This window comes from Erinaceus europaeus, chromosome 3, assembly GCF_950295315.1.
Source record: "Erinaceus europaeus chromosome 3, mEriEur2.1, whole genome shotgun sequence".
In the NCBI taxonomy this organism is placed as follows: Eukaryota; Metazoa; Chordata; class Mammalia; order Eulipotyphla; family Erinaceidae; genus Erinaceus; species Erinaceus europaeus.
This window is the reverse complement of record NC_080164.1, coordinates 143,462,261-143,481,729: the sequence shown is the minus strand read 5'-3', so window position 1 is coordinate 143,481,729 and position 19,469 is coordinate 143,462,261. Positions and strand designations below refer to the sequence as shown.

Genomic DNA, 19,469 nt, shown 5'->3' with positions numbered 1-19,469 from the left:
CCCATCCATAAGATAATAGGCTCTAACGGAGGAGGCAAAGATGCTACAGCCAGAAACTGTGAGCTATAAGAGGAAAAAACTGCTCCCTAAAAGTAAACTCAAAGCTGGAAGGTGAGAAGAATTTAGAAAGAAGCCTAAGAGATCTCCAGCTCTGTCTACTATTTATATTTGAGTGGAACTGGGCATGAAGGTGGGTTATCTTTTTTTTTTTTTTTTAACTTTTTATTTATAAAAAGGAAACATTAACAAAACCATAGGATAAGAGGGGTACAACTTTGCACAGTTCCCACAACTTTGCACAATTCCCATCACCAGAACTCTGTATCCCATCCCCTCCCCTGATTGCTAAAGCTTGGACCAGGAGCTACTTATGGAAGAACTAAGGGGGGGGTGTGTGATAAATTCTCTCTCTGTAATAACTCCATAACACATACTCTCAAGGACACAGTCTTATAATGAGGTTCCAGGACTCTTAATGCTTATACTAATATTTATCTAGCTAATGTTTCATCCTTTGTATTATTTCTAAGAATATTTTTTAAAGATGTACTTACATCTGGGATTACTTTTACTTCTGGTTCTTCCAACGGGATATCTTCAAATGTTTTTACACTCACAGGCCTGCTCTTTCGCTTACTGTTCTGCAGATACTGACTGCAAAAGAACAAATATTTATATTTCAGTGGTGGTATACTTGGCTGCAGGCACCACAAGTGATACCTAAGTTCATTATCTTTCAACCACAACTTTAGTAGCAACCCTTCAAAAAATCTTTTGGAAAAAGGAAAAGCAAAACAAAAATCTTACTCTGCTAGTACACACTGGAGGCTTCATTTCCTGTGGCCATCCATTTAAAAGTCTAATATAATTGAGGGGACTAGATGAACTCCTGTTCCTTTCAGTCATATTTCTAAGGTCCAGAACTGGACTAAAGACAATAGTAGCAAACTGAGCAATCCACAGCCTTCCACATGTTCAAAGGAACTTTGAACATATGACTGAATGTTCCAAATTTCAGTACCCTGTCAATGAAAGATGGACAGCGGAAACACCTGCATATCTCGCTGCTGTCAACTGAACTCATTTAGGGATACAGAACCTAGCAGGCTATAGAGACAGTATCCTCCTTCTAGATGTAATCGAGGCTTGGTATGGAGATGAGGAGGTGAATTGAGTCTCAGTATTTTCAACCCCTTGGTCTGCTAGTCTTCAGAAAGGACAGGAACTCAAGAGTCACAAGTTAATCATGTCTATTTCAAAGTCTACCACTCAATGCTCAAACTTGGGCAAGTCACAATAGTTTTCATGCTTCTATGGTCCCATTTTTGGCATGCATGGGCAGTAGCTTTCCCTCCCCGGCTTATAAAGACATCTGAAATCTGAATGAGGTAGTGAACTGTGGGTGGTAAGAATTATGAGAAAGCGTGGTGTTTAGGCAACCAAAGCTTCTTTCCCTCTTGTATTCAGAGTCCCAGTTCCATTCAGGAGTATAAAGAATAAGAATATTTATCACCTATTCCCTGGATTTGTTCCTTCTCTGCTATGTGACTTTGGGTAAGTCTGAGTTATAACCCAAGTGTAAAGAAGCGAAGTTCTTTTTCAGAGACAGGACACTCTTTGCTCTCCTCCAAGAGTACATCACATGTGAGGCCATATTCTAGACACACTGTGTATCCTGTATGTTTTCTATGAACAAGTAGGATGAGAACTCACTTGCGCCAATGGGAGCGTGGTTCCACCCTTACAGAAAGGAGAAAAGGATCAGCAGTGACAGCCTCACTCAGGAAAACTACACAAGAAAAAGAACATGAAAGACAAAGAGAAAGCAAAGCCCACTTTCTTTTAAGTTCAGTCCATAAAAGTGGTAGCTGCCAATAAAAGTTATTGGATAAAACATCCATTCATTCACTCATTCAAGAACCCCACCCTGAGCATCAGTCACATGGTGAGCCACGTACTACAATATCCACAACCATTTTCCATGATATCTTCACAAGTCAAACCTCTGGTGAGTGGGTGAGGATTATTACCCCAGGGAACTGAGGCCTATAGACATTAAGGTACCTGTCCAAAATCACATAACTGAGAATATATGGATTATTACCTAGAGGCCAGTGGGTAGTTGCTGAAAGATTGTAAGCATAAGTTTGGCAAGGTAAGATATGCCTTTTCTAAGAACAGAAGGGAAAACACAAAGCAGATCTTGGACTGGAGTTGGTGCATTGCACCAAAGTAAAAGATTCAGGGCTAGGGAGAAGAGTTCAGGTACATGATGTCAGAGGAAGACTTAGAGGGGTTTGAATTGTTAATGTGGAAAACTGAGAAATGTTACACATGTACAAACTACTGTTGACTGTAAGCCATTAATCCTTCAACAAAGAAAAATATTTAAAAAGATAAGCCTTTTAGAAAGACAACTTTGGGTCAAAAAGGTAAGAATAAAAGACTCTGAGATCAATTAAGGGGCTATTCCACTTATCTAGGAATGGGAAGCCTGAGTCAAGGAAGGGAATCCTCACAGGGCCTGGAAAATGAACCAATCCATAGATGTTGGTGTATAGAATCAAATAGAGTTGGTATCCTGGGCAACACTACAGTTGCCTTAGGACAGCTCCTTGACTTTTCAGCCCAGCAATTCCAAAAATTACCTGGCCTTTCACAAGTGACAAGAATTGTTGCATCATCCTCCCTTCCAAAAACTATAAAATGGAATTTTAAATGTGTATTTCTTTTTTATTATTATTCCCCAGGTGGAAATGAGTTAAGATAAAACCACAGGAAATTGCTAGAACTGCTGCTCAAATTTAGGTCTTCAAACTCTGAAGTCCATACAGGGTTTTTTTTTTGTTTATTTGTTTATTTGTGTTTGTTTGTCTTTGTCATCAAAGGGGCTTCACTGCTCTGGGATGAATTTTTCAGACAGAAACAGATACAAAGAGGCAAAGCCAAAGAGAGAGAGGGAGAGAGGACAGCAGCAAAACCTCCTTCAATAGCAGTGGCGGATGGGCTCAAACTGGTATGAGCACATGGCAGAGCAACACACTATCCATGTGATTTTTGCTAGTCCATCTTGGTTTCTTTTATTTTTGTTTAACTCTACTAAACAATGAGTCCACTGGAACGACATCAAGAAGGAAAAGAAAAGAGCAGTGAATATGACCAGTCACATCTTTATTAAGCACCTAGTATATACACAATTCTGTTCTTTCCCATGTGTGCACTGGCCATGTGGCAGAACAGGACAGAGGTGAGGGAATGACAGATGACATGTGGAGAAAGGACAGTTGCTTCATGCAGTCTAGAATCAGAGCCAACTTCAGGAACATCTAGCCAGCAGGCTGTTCCAGACATCAATCTGCAAGGAGCATTTAATCATCATGAGCAATTAACCAACATAAAGAAGGTGGTATGTGCCAGAGTCTCTCATTGGGAGAGGACTCAAAAGAGCCCTTTGATAAGCAGTTTGGAGTGGGAGGTGAAACTCCCAGAGGAAATGATGGAGCAACTACAGATGGTCCTTAAACTGCCCTCAAAGAAAGACGAGTCCAATAAATACGTGTTTTCTTGCAGGAAGCATGTAAACTTAGGGCCAGAGCAGATCCACAGGGGAGATTAGACACAAAGCTAAGTCTAGACGTCCATGGTCCTTCCCCCTTCTCCCAGCCCCCACACACCTCTTTCTCAGACTCTTCTCTAAATAAACCGAACAAACATTTTTTAAACAGCTTAAAGGCACAACAAATCATGAGGTTGGCTCCCACAGTGATGTGTCTGTCCAGTTCTATTTATAATGCAATGGAACTGAAAATTACAAAGAGGACACAAGTGGGGAAAATGCCTGGGCTTTTCCACTTGACCTGCAAAATGAAAGAAGGGAGAACAAGTCTCCTGTAATGGAGCCCAGCCTCACTGCTTTCTCCCCAAGGAAGCATAACCAGAATAAAGTATGCAGGGCCTAGATGCCCTGCCTTTTACCCAGATGATTGAAAGGTAGATGTCGAGTCTAATTTTTATAAATAGAATGTGGCAGGAACCAGGAAGAGATGCAGACAAAAGGGTGCAATTTTTCTTTTTTTTTCTTCTTCAAATTACACCTGGATAAAAGAGAAACTGGACTAGAGAGGCCAATTCAAAAAGTACAGACAGAAAATCAGAGCCAGGCCTATGCTGGAAGCATGGTGTCACATTTGTCCACACTTCTGGGGATAAATGTTAGCAGCCCTGTTTTAGTTCCAGCGTTACATTTGGCACTTCTATTACACAAACATGACTTCCTCTACTCCCAGCACCATATATAAAGCACCCAAGTGAACCAAGAGGTTGCTGATTTGGATCCTCACTTCACCAGGCCCAGAAAATCCAAGGAATATAGTTCAAGACCACATGGTTTACTTCCTGATAAAGGAAAGGATAATAGTGTCATGGGAACAATTAACTACACTAGCAGTCCAGATGAACTTGAACTAGAAATTTTTTAATATGGGACTGGGATGGATAGCTTTCATTTGATGAGTCTTTCTCTCTGAAGATTACTCTTCAATGCAGGAGGAAATAGCATTGAACTAAACATCAAGGTGAGACATCAAAAAGAAAAAAACAGAGTCATCTCAAATATTATTTTAAGCAGCTTTTAAAAAATAACTATTATTTATTGCATGTTTTCTATGTGCTGGGCATCTAGAGATACATAATCACATGTCATGTACAAAATAATCATTCTCAAATAACCTCAGTGATCCTGTTTCATTTCACAGAAAGGGAAACTGAACAGATGTCCAGATGATTTCAGCTAGGTCACACCACTGCTAAAAAGGGCAAACATAAGAGTCCAACTCATTTTTTTTCCTTTTAGCCCAACTCATTTTTTTCTAACTCTGAAGTCTGAATCTTTAGCCATAATATTACATGTTTTCAAGTAATCACCCTTGGGTGTCATGTGCAACAGCTCCATTAAAAAAATAATAATAATGATTTGCCTAATTGAAAATTACTAAGTAGGTAAATTTGATGATGTAAGGGAAAGTTCTTCAAAAAAAAAAAAAAAATTCCCAGGTTCTTGACACAAATGGAATGGGCAGTTCATTTACAGACTTCTAATGACTCCAAGTCTTCTTCTCTCTACTCTGAGTGTTTCTCTGCCCTGCTTGATTCCAGGGAGGCAAAGTCTGGCAATCTAGCCAAGCACTAGAGCTCCACATCCTTCCATGCAGCCACCACACACTCACTGGCAGGCTGGGTTCATACTGTCATGCCGCCCGGTTACAGAAGGAGAAGGAACAAAGCAAAGTGAAGTAGTCCCCAGTTCAGAATAGGGTAATTTGACTATCACACTGTAAGAAAGCCATGCCAACTCTTCCCTTGTACACAGGTGCTGGGAGAGAGAAAAAAGAAAGCTGCCTTCAGGCCCTCTTTATAGATCAGGAAAGAATGGCAGTGCATGTGTTTTAAGGAAGCCCAGAAGTCCCATGGTGCAAATAGAATAATGAAAATCAGGCTTGGGAGGGACTTCAGAAGATGGACTGTCCAATCTAATTCAGGACACATCTTCCCAGCATACTGTATTCTAGCCAAAGAGGAATACTTTTTTTTTTTCGCATATGCATAGAAGTCTTCCTTCTTGAATTGGTCCTAGGCCATTTAATTTACATTAAAAATGGGGTAATTTAAATACAGATGTCTTTGTAAAACTGGTCTCTCTTTCTGGAGACTAACCAACTGTGGCATTCCAGCTATTTGCAGCTTCAGGGCTCAGAATTCTGAGAGAATGGCAGCAATGTGGACTACAGATGGGAGGAAACTCACCTACCCAGGCCCTCTACAAAGAGTATTTCCTTTTAGGTGAGTCTCTGGTCTAAGGTCAAGTACAGAAATGAGATGCAGCAGCTTTATAAAATGTTTTCCGTCCACCACCACCCCCACCTTCTCCCCCAAGATGACCTTGAAGCACTTCCCAGGGGATGTTGGCCATATACAGTACCTGATTCCTGCTGTGTTGTCATAATGGAATTTGGGGTCACACACTTCCTCTTCCTCCATACAGGAAACAGGTGAGGTAGGCAGAGAGAGTCCAGAATCCTCTTCCATGCTCAAAGTTTCTGCTATGGGAAGAACAATGTAGTCTTTGCCATCCTGAAACAATAAATACAAAGTGCTATTGTTAAAGTGCTTCAGCCCCTCAAGAGTATTTTTCAGGAGACACAAAGGCCATGGACACTTACCGAGTGTGTAGAATGTTTCTTTCTTATGCAAGGGTAGAACTTCAAGAGAATATTAAATATGACTTGTCAAAAAACAAAGGAGCACTTGGAAGGGACATGCATATGAAATCATATCATAGGAACTAACAACAAAAGGCAGGTGAAGGGACAACAGCAAACTGTGATTGCCATGAATACAAAGCAGGCCATGGTCATAGAATCAGCAGCACAATAAGAAGAACTGAGAAACTGCTTCATTGCAACACCCTGCCTACACAAGCCAGGTCCTTTAAATGGCGTATCATCCAATTTTAGCTCCTACATTTCAAAGGTGATGGAAAAACTGATGACATTCTGGAGGGAAGCAATAAGTGTGCAGGAAAATATGTCTTCTGAGAGAAGGTTGCACAATTTAACATTATTTCATCAAGGGAGTGAAATAAAGGGCAAACTGATACCTTTAACTGTTTGGAAGTCTTATTGATAAAAATAGACTTGATCCATTGTCTTCCCCAACCCCCATTCCACTTTTATTCAAAAGAAGGGCAAGAGAAAAATCAGCTTCCACTGACTACAGTAAGAGGCATTCAATGTAGCACAAATAACTTCCTAATGGCCAAGGCTACAGCTCTAAAATCCTCTAGTAGAAGTTAAAGAAGCTGGGAACTTATAAGGGAAAAAAAGTTCCAATTTTACCTGGCTAGGGTGTGGGTTTTTGCCTATAGGAAGTATTAAAATTTCCCTGAAATTGCATCCTTGGTTAATATTATATGGATCAGCCATACATACATATTTTTGAGAAAGTATCTGATGGCTTATAAAAAAAATAAGGAGAAACAGAAAGATCTGCTCCCAGGCCATAAATTAGAATTTCATCTGTGTAACACAGTAATTATAGATTCCAGAAAATCATTTCTGTCCATTTCTGAAAGAGTAGAGTTGCTGATACAGTGACTAGAAGGACAACATGTTGGCCTTGAGAAGATCTAAGCAGTAGAGGGATCCATCACCTCCTTGAAGACATTTCTTGGATGATAACAAACCTGCTGAGCATTAGCTTGTAACAGATTTCCCAAATGTTCCACCAGCTCTGAAAATGTGGGTCTCTGATTGGGGTCTCCATGCCAGCAGTCAAGCATGGTCTGGTACCTAGAGAAACAAAATACTGATGTCATTAACTGTCTCTTTCCTCCTGGTCTGATATTGAAAATAAGGCCTTAAATGAGTGAGCACAAAAAGTCTATCATGAGTCAAGATGCTAAAGTGTGTGTAAAACACAGCACCGTACACTCGGAGGATCGGACATGCATAGAAAATACTATGGGGGGAGGGGCTGCGTGGTGGCATATTTGGTTGAGTGCACATGTTATAATGCGCAAGGATGCAGGTTCAAGCCCCCAGTCCCCACCTGCAGAGGGAAAGCTTTGCAAGTGGTGAAGCAGGTGTCTCTCTATTTCTCTCCCTCTCTGCCACTCCCTTCCCTCTTGATTTCTGGCTGTCTCTATCCAATAAATAAATATAATTTAAAAATAATAAGATATTACAGGGCTGAGAAGATAGTATAGCAGTTATACTAATAAACATTCATGCCTGATGCCAAAGATCCTAGGTCTAATGCCCAGCAATAAAATAAGACTGAGTTGAGTAGAACTCTGGTTAAAAAAGAAGATGAAGATGGAGGAGGAGGAGGAGAAGGGAAAGAAGAAGGAAGGAGGAAAGGAAGGAAATTCAAGAAAAGACAGAAAATATTACAAGTCAACATCTAATAAAAAAACTTAACTGGTTGGAAAAGATGATAAAGTAAAGTACTATTGTCTGAAGAAGAGATGATTGATAATTTGTGAGATAATCAAGGAATGCTTCAAGGGAGACGGAGGACATTAACTAGGCACAAAGGATGTATGTTTAGTCAAAAACCCCTTTAGATAGGAAGAATTTTTGTGAGTAAAGAAAGAGACGAGAAGGATATTTTCAGGCTTACATTTCTGGTGTGGTATAATCAGGGGCCCTCATTCTAGTTCCTTCTTTCAACCGCCTACAAAACTCCTCATCAATCTTAACTCCTGGGTATGGTGAAGCACCTGAAATAAAATAAGTGTAGACCATTATTAATTTTTATCAATTATAGAAAACCCTGAACCTTATTTCTGAATATGCTCATCATATATATATATATGTGTATATATATATACATACATATATATATATATATATATATATATGTGTGTGTGTGTGTGTGTGTGTGTGTGACTTTTATTTTCAGATTTTACAATCCAAATCTTCCAAGTAAATCTCACCAAATAAAAATGGATCACAAGGCACTGACTTTTATTTAACATGGAATCTAGATGGAGGGAGAAAAGAAAAGTAGCTTACCTAAAGAAAATATTTCCCAGAGCAAAACACCGAAAGACCACACATCACTCTGAATTGTGTATACTCTGTCAAAAATAGTTTCCGGAGCCATCCATTTCAAAGGCAGGCGAGCCTGAGAGGGTAGAAGACAAGAAATTAGAATCTCACTGTTTAGATACATGAAGAATTCTTTGTTGCTGAACTTGGGTCCTGAATCTTGCTAACAGGAATTCAAATGATGCAATTTAACAGCTCCCTGGTTTCATTTTTGAAACTTACATCTCCTTTTCTGACATAATCTGGGTCTTTATAAATATCCCGGGCCAAGCCAAAGTCACAGATTTTAACCACATTCTTCTCCGACAAGAGGATGTTTCGTGCCGCCAGGTCCCTGTGGATACACTGCAAAAAGAAATATGTGCTCATTAGGTCTCAACACAGCTGATCTCTTCTACATCTGTTGTGACCTCATGCTTAAAAAAAAGAAAGAAAAGAAAAACCACATTAGAAAACCAGCTGATTAACAATGACTGGGTTAATATCTTTATTAACACTTCAGGAAGAAAGTTGGTTGAGTTTCATTGAGACACACATCTGCTTACTCCATAAACTGCCCCAGACTTTTGGAGTTAAATAATTGAGTTATAGTATGATGATGTAGTCATAAATAGATCTCTCTTGGACACAAATAAGAATGTGTTTCTGGTCACATACACACATCGGCTTTGCTAGGTACCATGTATGGTTAAAATGTACTTTCTAAAGAGGTCGCAGAAAGCCATTTACTTTGAATGAATGTACGGAAATCAGAAACAAGGGTCTCCTTGGTTTGGTGCTCTTTGTTGGTTTTCCCATTCCATATGTAACTGAAGCAGGACTAACTCTGATAAGCCATTCTCAGCAGGGCTCATCCTGTTTTCAGATTGTGGGGTTATTGTAAAGGTCTATGAAAACAATGTCAATCTCTCACTGGTGAAGTTGGTTCTCCAATACTTTAAAGAGAAAAGCTGAATTCATCTTGACTTCCTACTTTTTTTTTTTTTCTACTTCTCAGTTTCTCCCTTGTCTCTGTCCTCTCACTTCAACTATGGACTCACGACTTGCTAAGCAGCTTCATCTCTACCTGGTAGGTTTGTAAGAGAATAGAGAACATTGAGAAATGAATGAAAGGCTGAGTTGAGGATAATTAAATCAGATCAACAGACAGATCACCTGTACCTTACCTCTCCAAAGCACTTTCACCTGAATACTTAAAATCATGCTATTTAGAATGATGGAGTGAGACAAGCTACTCTGAACAATAATTCTTACTAATTTCCTCTCAACCAAAGGGCTTTCTCTTTTTAACCTACTAACAAAAAGTATTCAAGAAATCATCTACTAGACTCAAGGTCCTTTAAAATCTTTCCCCCACCCTAGATTCACTGCCTAGTCACCAAAAAAGAACCTAACTAAATATCAATCTCCAGCCTTAACTAATTAATAATAATAGTAAGTCAGAATTTTGCCAAGAGCAGAGGGCCTTTCTCTTTAGGAAGATCCAGTAAGGCCCAATCTTCTCTCTTGGGAAAGGAAAAACAAGAACTCCTCAAAAGAAATAGCTCAGATCCTGAGACTGAACGCTGTGAGAAGCTTTAAACTTCAAAGAAATAGGCTAGAAAACTTGCTCTAATTTAGAAATAAATCTATGGGTTAGGGTTACAGTTAAGGTTAGGTTTAGGGTTAGGGTTAGGGTTAGGGTTAGGGTTAGGGTTAGGGTTAGGGTTAGGGTTAGGGTTAGGGCTAGGGTTAGGGCTAGGGTTAGGGTAATCAAAAACAAAAAAAGAAATAAAAAATAGAAAAATGAATGTAAATAGAAGCATATCTACAAACAAAAATTTAAGTCTTTCTCCAATAGGTTGTGCGAAGTGCTTTTTGTCAACTGTTAATTTTTCCTGGAACATAATTTGGATTCTTCTTACTTATGTAAAAACACCTGTTTGACCCTTTCCAGAGGGTTGGTTGCCTGCCACAGATCTCACTCTGTGATGTTTACCACCTCTGAAATATTTGTGATTTGTCACGTCCACACTCCAGTTTTTGTTTGACCTATTTTTCTAATTTTGGCTCTTCTAATCACTCTCATCTGAAGTTTGTCCTTCCTGGTTTCTAATTATACTACTAACAAGTATTTTTTGATGGGTGCTGACGGATGTAAAATAAATTTAAAACAGACCCTTTCACACCCAAGATATTTTCAGGACTCAGTCCCTCATTGCTTGCTGGCCTTTACTCAGGTGGCAATTTCTTATAAAAGTTTCCTCATTACTTTGTTTAAAGCTGATGGACACAAACACAGATATATATGCACACACAAACATAGAGTTCCTGTATAGTCTATAGCCCTTTCCTGCTTATTGTTCCCTCAGCACTTGCTCCACTCCAGCCTATGTACTGAACTTATTTACACTGTTCACTGTTTACTTCATTCACGAGAATGTAAACTCTTCAGCAGTGAAGAGTTTTGCCTGTTTGTTCATACCGTTCATACAGTATTCTCAGTGCTTAGAGAAATGTACTTAGTAGATGCTCAGTAACTATTTGTCACGTAAATTAATTTCACAAAACTCTTACACACCCTTACTTAGCAGAAACAGGGCCTCCCATCAATAGGGCTTTATTTATTTTTTTAATAGTCCAAGGATCATGGAGGTAATTACAGTCCCAAATCCAGGGCTGACACTGCACTTCTATTTCCAAATTTGTGCCCTAAAAAGATGCTTTGTCTCCCCTGAAGCTGTCTTACCTTCCTTGAAGCCAAAAACTCCATTCCCTTTGCCACTTGGAAACTGTAACAGATGAGATGTTCCAAGGTCAAGAAGTTCTTATACAGCTCTTCAGAAACTGTCAGAAGATACCAGAGGCAAGAGATCAGTATTTCCAATGACAAGCACTATTGGTCTTTAAGCTTGTTAGTGTAATGATCATTTTGAAATTTGAGAATTAAATTTTGGGGGAAAAAAGCAGAGAAGTTTCCTCCATCTTTTGCAAATGGACTAAATCCAAATATTGTAAGTCTTAGTAGTCCTACAGCAAACTCCACTTTGGTCTATCTGAATCAGCAAATGTAAGAGGTGAAATGTAGGTAAAATTTGCTTATATGATGAAGAATGAAAGATAATTCTCTATCTATCTATCTATCTATCTCTCCCTCCCTCCCTCCCTCCTTCCCTCTCCTTCTCTCTTTTTTCTTTATTTCCCCTCCAGAGTTGTCACTGGGGCTCCTGCCTGCACCACCATGAGTCCACTGATCCTAGAGGCCATTTTTTCCATTTGTTGTTGTTGTTGGACAGAACAGAGAGAAATTGAGAGAGGAAGGGAAGACAGAGAGGGGGAGAGAAAGACAGACACCTGCAGACCTGCTTCACTGCCTGCAAAGTGACCCCCCTGAAGGTGGGGAGGCAGAGGCTCAATCTGGGATTCCTGAGTTGATCCCTGTGCTTTGTACTATGTGCCATCACCCAGCCCCTGAAAGATAATGGTATTTTTAGGTTTGTTGTTATGAACTTTTTCTCCCTGATGTACCTTGAGGCATAAACAATAGTTTCATATCAAGAACTCTAAAAATAAATCAACAATATTTAGCATCATCATAAGGGTTTTTTCCCTTCAGGCTTTGTCCTGGGACAAAGTGAAAGGTCAAACTATAATCTACGATGGATAACTAAAAATACCAGAAATGTATTTACTTCTTTCACCCCTAGGAGGGTTTTTGTCTTCAATGATAAGCGATGACAGCAACATCAAGAGAAAAATGAATGTATGCAAATTGGTGATATTTACTCTTGCGCAGCTGGTACAAATAAACACTAAGCTATTAGCGGATATTGTAACATAAAAATATTAATTTTGGTCAAATAAGATATGACTTCTTCCCCGAAGACAAATACCAGAGTAAATGAAAACTAAGTTGTAATAATAATCTTGCTAAGTATTAAAAAAAAAAAAACACGGGGAACCTTTTTCTCAATGATTTTTTTATGCTTAGTCGCTAGAGAACAGTAAGATTCTAGACTAGCCATACCCAGCAACACAACCTAGTCCACTGTTTACTTAGAAGCTTGCACACTTCACTTTGGAAGCTACTGAATGGAAGCAACCTAGAAATTACAGTACGGCTCAAATGGCACTGGGTTGTTTCCATGATAAAATCTCCCCTAACACCCTATTACTTTGCCTGTTACTACAGAGTGTATGTTAATTGTGAAGAAAGCAATGGCAGGTACCTTCCTCTTCTTCCACATCACTGAGGGACTTTTCTTCAACAAATCCAGAGCTCGCTGAGCTCTGGCTACTGGTGATACTGTCCAAACGACGTTTAAGATCCATGGTGATTTCCCCAACATATTCTTTCCCCTGACGAAACCGTGCCCCTTTGCTCTACAAAGAAGATAATGAACATATTCCTTGAATGAAAAACAGATTTACAAAGTGTAGTAAACTCTAGAAATTCTGTGATTGTTAAAAAGCAGATAAGAATCATGTAGTCGGGAGTCGGGCTGTAGCGCAGCGGGTTAAACACAGGTGGCGCAAAGCACAAGGACCGGCGTAAGGATCCCGGTTCAAACCCCGGCTCCCCACCTGCAGGGGAGTCGCTTCACAGGCGGTGAAGCAGGTCTGCAGGTGTCTATCTTTCTCTCCTCCTCTCTGTCTTCCCCTCCTCTCTCCATTTCTCTCTGTCCTATCCAACAACAACAACAACAATAATAACTACAACAATAAAACAACAAGGGCAACAAAAGGGAATAAATAAATAAAATAAATATTAAAAAAATTTAAAAAAAAGAATCATGTAGTCTTGAAACTGAAATTCTGAATAAGTGTTCTACATAATTTTCTTCTCCAAAACCTAGTTTGTTTAGCTTAAAGAGAAGAGTGCTTTGGGACTGGATAGTGGCACACCTGGTTGAGTGCATATGTTACAAGGACCAGGGTTTAAGCCCCCCAGTCCCCACCTGCAAGGGGAAAGCTTCACAAATGGTGAAGCAGGGCTACAGGTGTCTCTCTGTCTCTCTCCCTTTCTATCTCACACTTCCACTTAATTTCTGGCTGACTCTTGCCAATAAATAAAGATAATAAATGTTTTTTTTTAAAAAAAAGAGAGAAAACTGTTTTATTTCAAGACGCATTCAACATTATCATAGTCTTCACAGAGCATATAAGGTAAAATATGTGTAACAGGGAAAGAGAATAATCTAGAGCTGCCCTTCCCTTCCAGAACACCCCTTTCTTTCCTTAATCACCTCCCACTTTCTTCCATTTTCCTAGCAATCATGAGAAGAATATATATCCCCAGAAATTAAAATAGTAAGTTACAACATTGAAGATATGTGAAAGAATTCCTTACAACTTCTTCACAGAATTTTTTTTTGTGTGTTTTCAAATACACTTTATTTTCTTTTTTTTTAATTTATTTTTTACTTAAGAAAGGATAAATTAACAAAAACATAGGATAGGAAGGGTACAACTCCACACAATTCCCACCACCCAATCTCCATATCCCACCCCCTCCCCTGATAGATTTCCCATTCTCTATCCCTCTGGGAGCATGGACCCAGGGTCGTTGTGGGTTGCAGAAGGTGGAAGGTCTGGCTTCTGTAATTGCTTCCCCGCTGAACATGGACGTTGACTGGTTGGTCCATACTCCCAGTCTGGCTCTCTCTTTCCCTAGTAGGGTGTCTTCACAGAATTTTAACTAGAAATTTAGCCCATACCACTTTGTGTTTCCCTCCATTTTACTATGTGGCCAGAACTGAGTTAGGAAATGACATACCTTATAGGGGATAAATTCATTTCTCTTGCTCCTTAAATAAGTTGATAGATTTCCAAACTTGCAGAATTCTACAATCACCATGAGTGGCCCTGCAGACCATACAGAATGTCAGGAAAAGGACACGTGCTCTTCCTCATGTTTCTAAGTGTTTACTTTTTTTTACTTACTCCTTTTTGTTGCCATTGTTTGTTTTTTTTTTAATTGTTGTAGTTATTGATGTCGTCATTGTTGGATAGGACAGACAGAAATGGAAAGAGGAGGGGTAAACAGAGAGGGGGAGAGAAAGACAGACACCTGCAGACCTGCTTCACCTCCTGTGAAGTGATCCCCCCAGTTGAGTGGCTTCCCTCAAACTCTAGCAGACAAGAATACACCAAAAATCTAGAACTATCCACAGATACTCACCTCCTGGTTTGGTACAGGCACCTAGGAGATTGACCACATTGAGATGGTGGCCAATATGAATTAGGATCTTGAGTTCAGACATGAGAGCTCGGTGTTCACTGTGGGTTGCTCCTTCTGCAAGTACAAGGCAGGGAAGGAAACCATAAATGTAGGTATTACCTTAGGAGGATTGATGGCCCATGAAAAAGAGCTGTGCCATGTACCCTCTAAAACAACTGCTACACAACTTATAGAGAAGGAGCATTAACTTAAAAGTAAAAATCATATATAAATTATACTTCCTAATTCTAAGTCAAAATCTTACTTCACTTCACGTGTAAACCCAGAATGTTTGCTATTTAAAGGAGACCATTGTGAAGTCCTTGGCAAAGTAGAGAATAGATCTGGATATGGAGCAATGCCTAGATTTCCTTCTTATACAAAACTGGATTTTCATATATCAGGTTCACTATGCTTCTTAAGGTCTGATCATTTCAGTGCTTCCTTGTAAGGAAGCAACACTATGTATTAAAAAATCTTCACGTGTTAGGGGCTACGCTGAAGTTGCAGCCAATATGTGCTAAGTTGGAAACTTAATAAGGGCCAGCTGGCAAGGCCAGTTGGAACATGAGGCTGATGAGGCTAAGACTGAGTTTGATCTTATATAGATTGGTATACCTCCCAGACATGGTCTACACCTCAGGTCCTGATGAGACTCTTCAAAACTACATATCCCATTGGCCACAAGGAAGGAAAGGAAAGAGATGACTTCAAAATGCATAAGACCTACTGGCAAAGGGTCTGTAGCAGTGACTATTGATTAAAGCACATCATAATCGACACTGAGAGCTTTCTGTGCATCCGCAACCCAAATTAAAACGGCAAGACCAAAATTCCATTACTGTTATGATTATCAGTGCCTTTATCAAGATTTTATATTTCAAGATTTCACCCATAACCTTTCCTCCAAGCACATTCTTACTTTGCATATCATTTTAATATGATCTGTATATTTATATAAAAACCTTTATATATGCTAATTCTAGAGAACATGCTGTTTTTATTAATTTTACATATTAAATCAGTTTTCCACAGGCTTCTGGAGGGTCTATAATTACCTTATTAATGCATTGTAATATATTAAGAAATTATTTCTATAAGTGAAGGTATTGTTTCTTCTACAGCTAGGCCACTAAGCTAGGCCACTTGCAAGATATGTTCTTCACAAGCCTTTCAGACAGCACAGGGAGGTGGTGGGTAGAGATGGACCTGAAATCCATCCTTAACTATGTTTTCCAGGTCATGAAAATGAGATCAGAAAAGAGGAACTTTTGATTCATCTTCACAAAGGCATCATATAGGCTGACCCTATGCTTGGTTAGTGGGCCTATATAACCTCATAGTCATAGATACAGGCCTTACATCACATTTGAACTCTGCATCATAGGATTTTACTGTATACCTTTCAACATTTTGACAGCCACTGTCTTGCAAGTTGCTGTCTTGTCAATTCCAAAGGCATCTGCTTCAATTACTTGACCAAAGGCACCACGGCCAAGAGGTTTACCTATAGTCAACAATGACAATAACAAAACAGACTTGGATCATTATACCAGCAAGGTTAAATGGGGATATTCTGATTTAATAATGTGGCTTCATATCCCAGCTTAACAAGGACAATCCAGCTTAGTCCTTTGTTCTAGCTTAATTGTTAATATCTCCCCCTTACTCTCAAAATCCCCTGCTTTGAATGACTATGCACCCCCCCACACACTTCCAAGTGTCTAAATGAATGATTACTCCAATTCAAGAGGTGGAGTGAATATTTCTGAGCCAGAAGCAAACATATGAATAGACTAAACTTGTTCTGGAGAAGAGACGTCATGGTAAACCCAATTGAATTAATATCACTTGAAAACACACCTAGTTTCAGCCGGTCCCTCGGGAACTCCCACTTGCTGGCATCATAAGGCAGGCGTTCACAGTGTTCATCCAAGGGGAGCTCATCTGGATCCATGACTATGGACAAGTAGCCTGTCTTTAGTTCCCCTCCACTGGCCTGGAAAACATTATTCCTTCCAGTCACACACACCCTGTTGTTTTGTGTGCCTATTATTGTTGTTTATAGAAGCCCCATTGCTGATGTCTCATTTTCTAATAAAACTCATGGGGTTTGAGAGTAGTCTTATTATAATCCTGGGTTCAGTGTCCCCTCAACCCCTGAATGAGCTCAGAATTAAGTTATTAAATTGTAATTACTCTAGACAGTCCAAGCCCTTTTGTCTTATAGTGGCTTCCATCAATTAAAGCCCAGTGGTTCAACCAAAAGAAAGTGAGCAAGAATGCTATTGTATTGAAATAAAACTGTGCCCATTGATCCAACAACAATAAGAAGAAACAACTCAAAAAGCTCCAGTCAGCTTCTATTAATCATGAAAACCAACGTTCGTGGGACAGAGAGAAATTATCTTGTTACCCGCTTAACAGTCCGAAGAACGATGACAAGAAGTAACCAGAAGAACATGGCAATCACTGCAGTGCCCACTAGAATAATGACTTCTAAATTTGTCTTTTCCTGAGCACCTGGAGAGACATAATTGAATGAGTATAAGCAGTTGGAAACTTCTATCTGTTCATATAAGAAAGCAAATTTCAACACTAAAGCAAAATCTCAATTTACCAACTGGGATGGGAGAGAAGGCCAGATGACAATCATCACAAACCTCTAATTTGGATCCAGTCTATAATATTTTAATGATAATTTAAAGTCTGTAAAACATTGCACATGAAAATGTCCAAAAAAAATTCTAAAGGGATAAGACAAGTAGAAAATGTTTGGAGGAAGAACAGTCTTTTGTTGGAGAGAAAACAGATCATGATTATAGAAATGCATTTCCATTTGGGAGAAACAAACATCTGGTTTTATACTTATAATATGTATCTTGGTCTGTATAGAGTTTGAGAAAAGAATGGCTTAAGAAATCAAGCAAACTGGTTTCTTACAAATGAAGTTGGTTCAGTGGTCAAAGAATTATTTGCAACCACACACCTAATTAAGTGTTCATCACTCTAAATAAATCAATGCACTTAATCTTCACAACATCCCTCAGTTCAGTTTCCAGATGGGGAAAGAGATGCAGAAAGGTCCAACTGTTTCTTTGAAAGTACCCAAAATGTGGGTGGAATGATCAAGAGTTACAAAAGGTCTGTCCAACATTACAAACTCAAATCTTGTATGGCAGGAGCTTGAAGAAAGAAAAGAATGAGAGCCAAGATGAGCCCATCCCACTTGGCCTGGCAATATGGGTTTGAGCCACTCATGAAAGGAATGGAAAGGAAAGGGAAAAGCTAGAGGTTGGGGGCAGGGGAGGGGAATGCTGCAGATGCTCTGGGCTCCAGAGGGCTGCTCTGAGTGGGAGAAAGTAAATGCCAGAAAGAGGCTCTCAGCTAAGAGTGACCAGCAAAAAGGTTAGAAAGTAGAAATTATCTCTCAGGGTCTCCCAGTGGTTGCGTGTAGTGTGAATCAGATCAGGGCTGCAAGCTGTGACAGACAGCCTCAAGAAAACAGAATGACAAGCAATTAATTAGTTAGCAAAATAAGATTTAATAGCAGAGAGACAGGCACAAAGTATGCTGGGAAGAAGACTTTGTTTTCTTGGTGGTCCTACTGCAGAAGTTATCTATATGTACAAATTTTTAACCCATTTACACATAGTAAACACGTCAATATTCAATTGTTTATATAAATGTGCCCATTCATATTTCCAAACTGACATCTGGAGATGTAATGGGAGAATTAAATATCTACCTCACTCCTTAGTATTTTCTTCAGGTGAGAAGTAAATATAACCACTATGCCAATGTTGCCTAATCCAACACTGGTTATCAGCCAGGAGAGGTGAGGCAGAACTTGGGAAAGGACTAGAAGTCTCCCTAGGATTTGTCCTAAAACATGAAGTGCTTTGGAAGTGACAAAATTATCCTGTCTCTTGGAATCTTCATTTAGCATGCTTGAAATTTTTATCAGCAAGTAAAGTTTATGAAATGATAATAAGCCTGCAGATTTGAAAGCCTGCCAAAGCACTACTATGTAGTGCTTGACAACATCGATTTGACAGAGTAAAGAGACTAATATCTAGACATTGAGAGACAAGTTAGGGTGAGTTCACAGAAATCCATCAACCCTTCTATCTACCACTATCCTCCTTTCATCTCCTTGCTCACCGTTTCTTCACCCACATAGTACAGATGGGTTACTAACAAAACAAACAATACACTTCTAAAGATAAATTACTCTGTCCCAAATTACCCTTCCATCTGAAAAAATTCTAGATTTACCATTATTCTTGCAAGTTTCCATTCACATTTAAGAAAAAGCCCCATATTTTTCATGCCAGAGAAGCAATGATCAATTGTTCACAAACAAATCTTAATTATCTTGGGTACCAGTGAAAACCATGAACCTGGACAGCAATGTTTTTTACAACAAGTTAGAAACTCTAACTTCTTCCAAATAAGTATGGAGGTAACATTCCATAACAAGCTCATACAATTAAAGAAACAGCCTAAGGAAAGGAAGCTATTCAGTTTTCCTACTAGAAAAATTTTCCACAATGAGAACATCAGAGATAGGACATGAGATGCAAACAATTAAAAGAATCGTAATTGTTCTTTCTGTTTAAGATGATCTTTACTTAAAGCAGAAAATTTACAAAGAATGT

At 39.2% G+C, this 19,469-nt stretch overlaps 1 protein-coding gene across 2 annotated transcripts in view; it reads right to left on the bottom strand.

Moving 5' to 3' along the window:
* KDR (kinase insert domain receptor) overlaps positions 1-19,469 on the bottom strand; it is a 46,425-nt gene that overhangs the window by 3,782 nt on the left and 23,174 nt on the right. For both annotated transcript variants that reach the window (XM_007534622.3, XM_060188046.1), the window contains exons 16-28: positions 17,225-17,331; positions 16,672-16,807; positions 16,211-16,315; positions 14,770-14,883; positions 14,365-14,453; positions 12,818-12,971; positions 11,338-11,435; positions 8,832-8,954; positions 8,574-8,685; positions 8,179-8,278; positions 7,241-7,346; positions 5,978-6,129; positions 555-654 (exon numbers count right to left, since the gene is read on the bottom strand). In XM_007534622.3, coding sequence (XP_007534684.1) covers positions 555-654; positions 5,978-6,129; positions 7,241-7,346; positions 8,179-8,278; positions 8,574-8,685; positions 8,832-8,954; positions 11,338-11,435; positions 12,818-12,971; positions 14,365-14,453; positions 14,770-14,883; positions 16,211-16,315; positions 16,672-16,807; positions 17,225-17,331 — 1,496 coding nt within the window. The remainder of the gene's footprint in view (positions 1-554; positions 655-5,977; positions 6,130-7,240; positions 7,347-8,178; positions 8,279-8,573; positions 8,686-8,831; positions 8,955-11,337; positions 11,436-12,817; positions 12,972-14,364; positions 14,454-14,769; positions 14,884-16,210; positions 16,316-16,671; positions 16,808-17,224; positions 17,332-19,469) is intronic.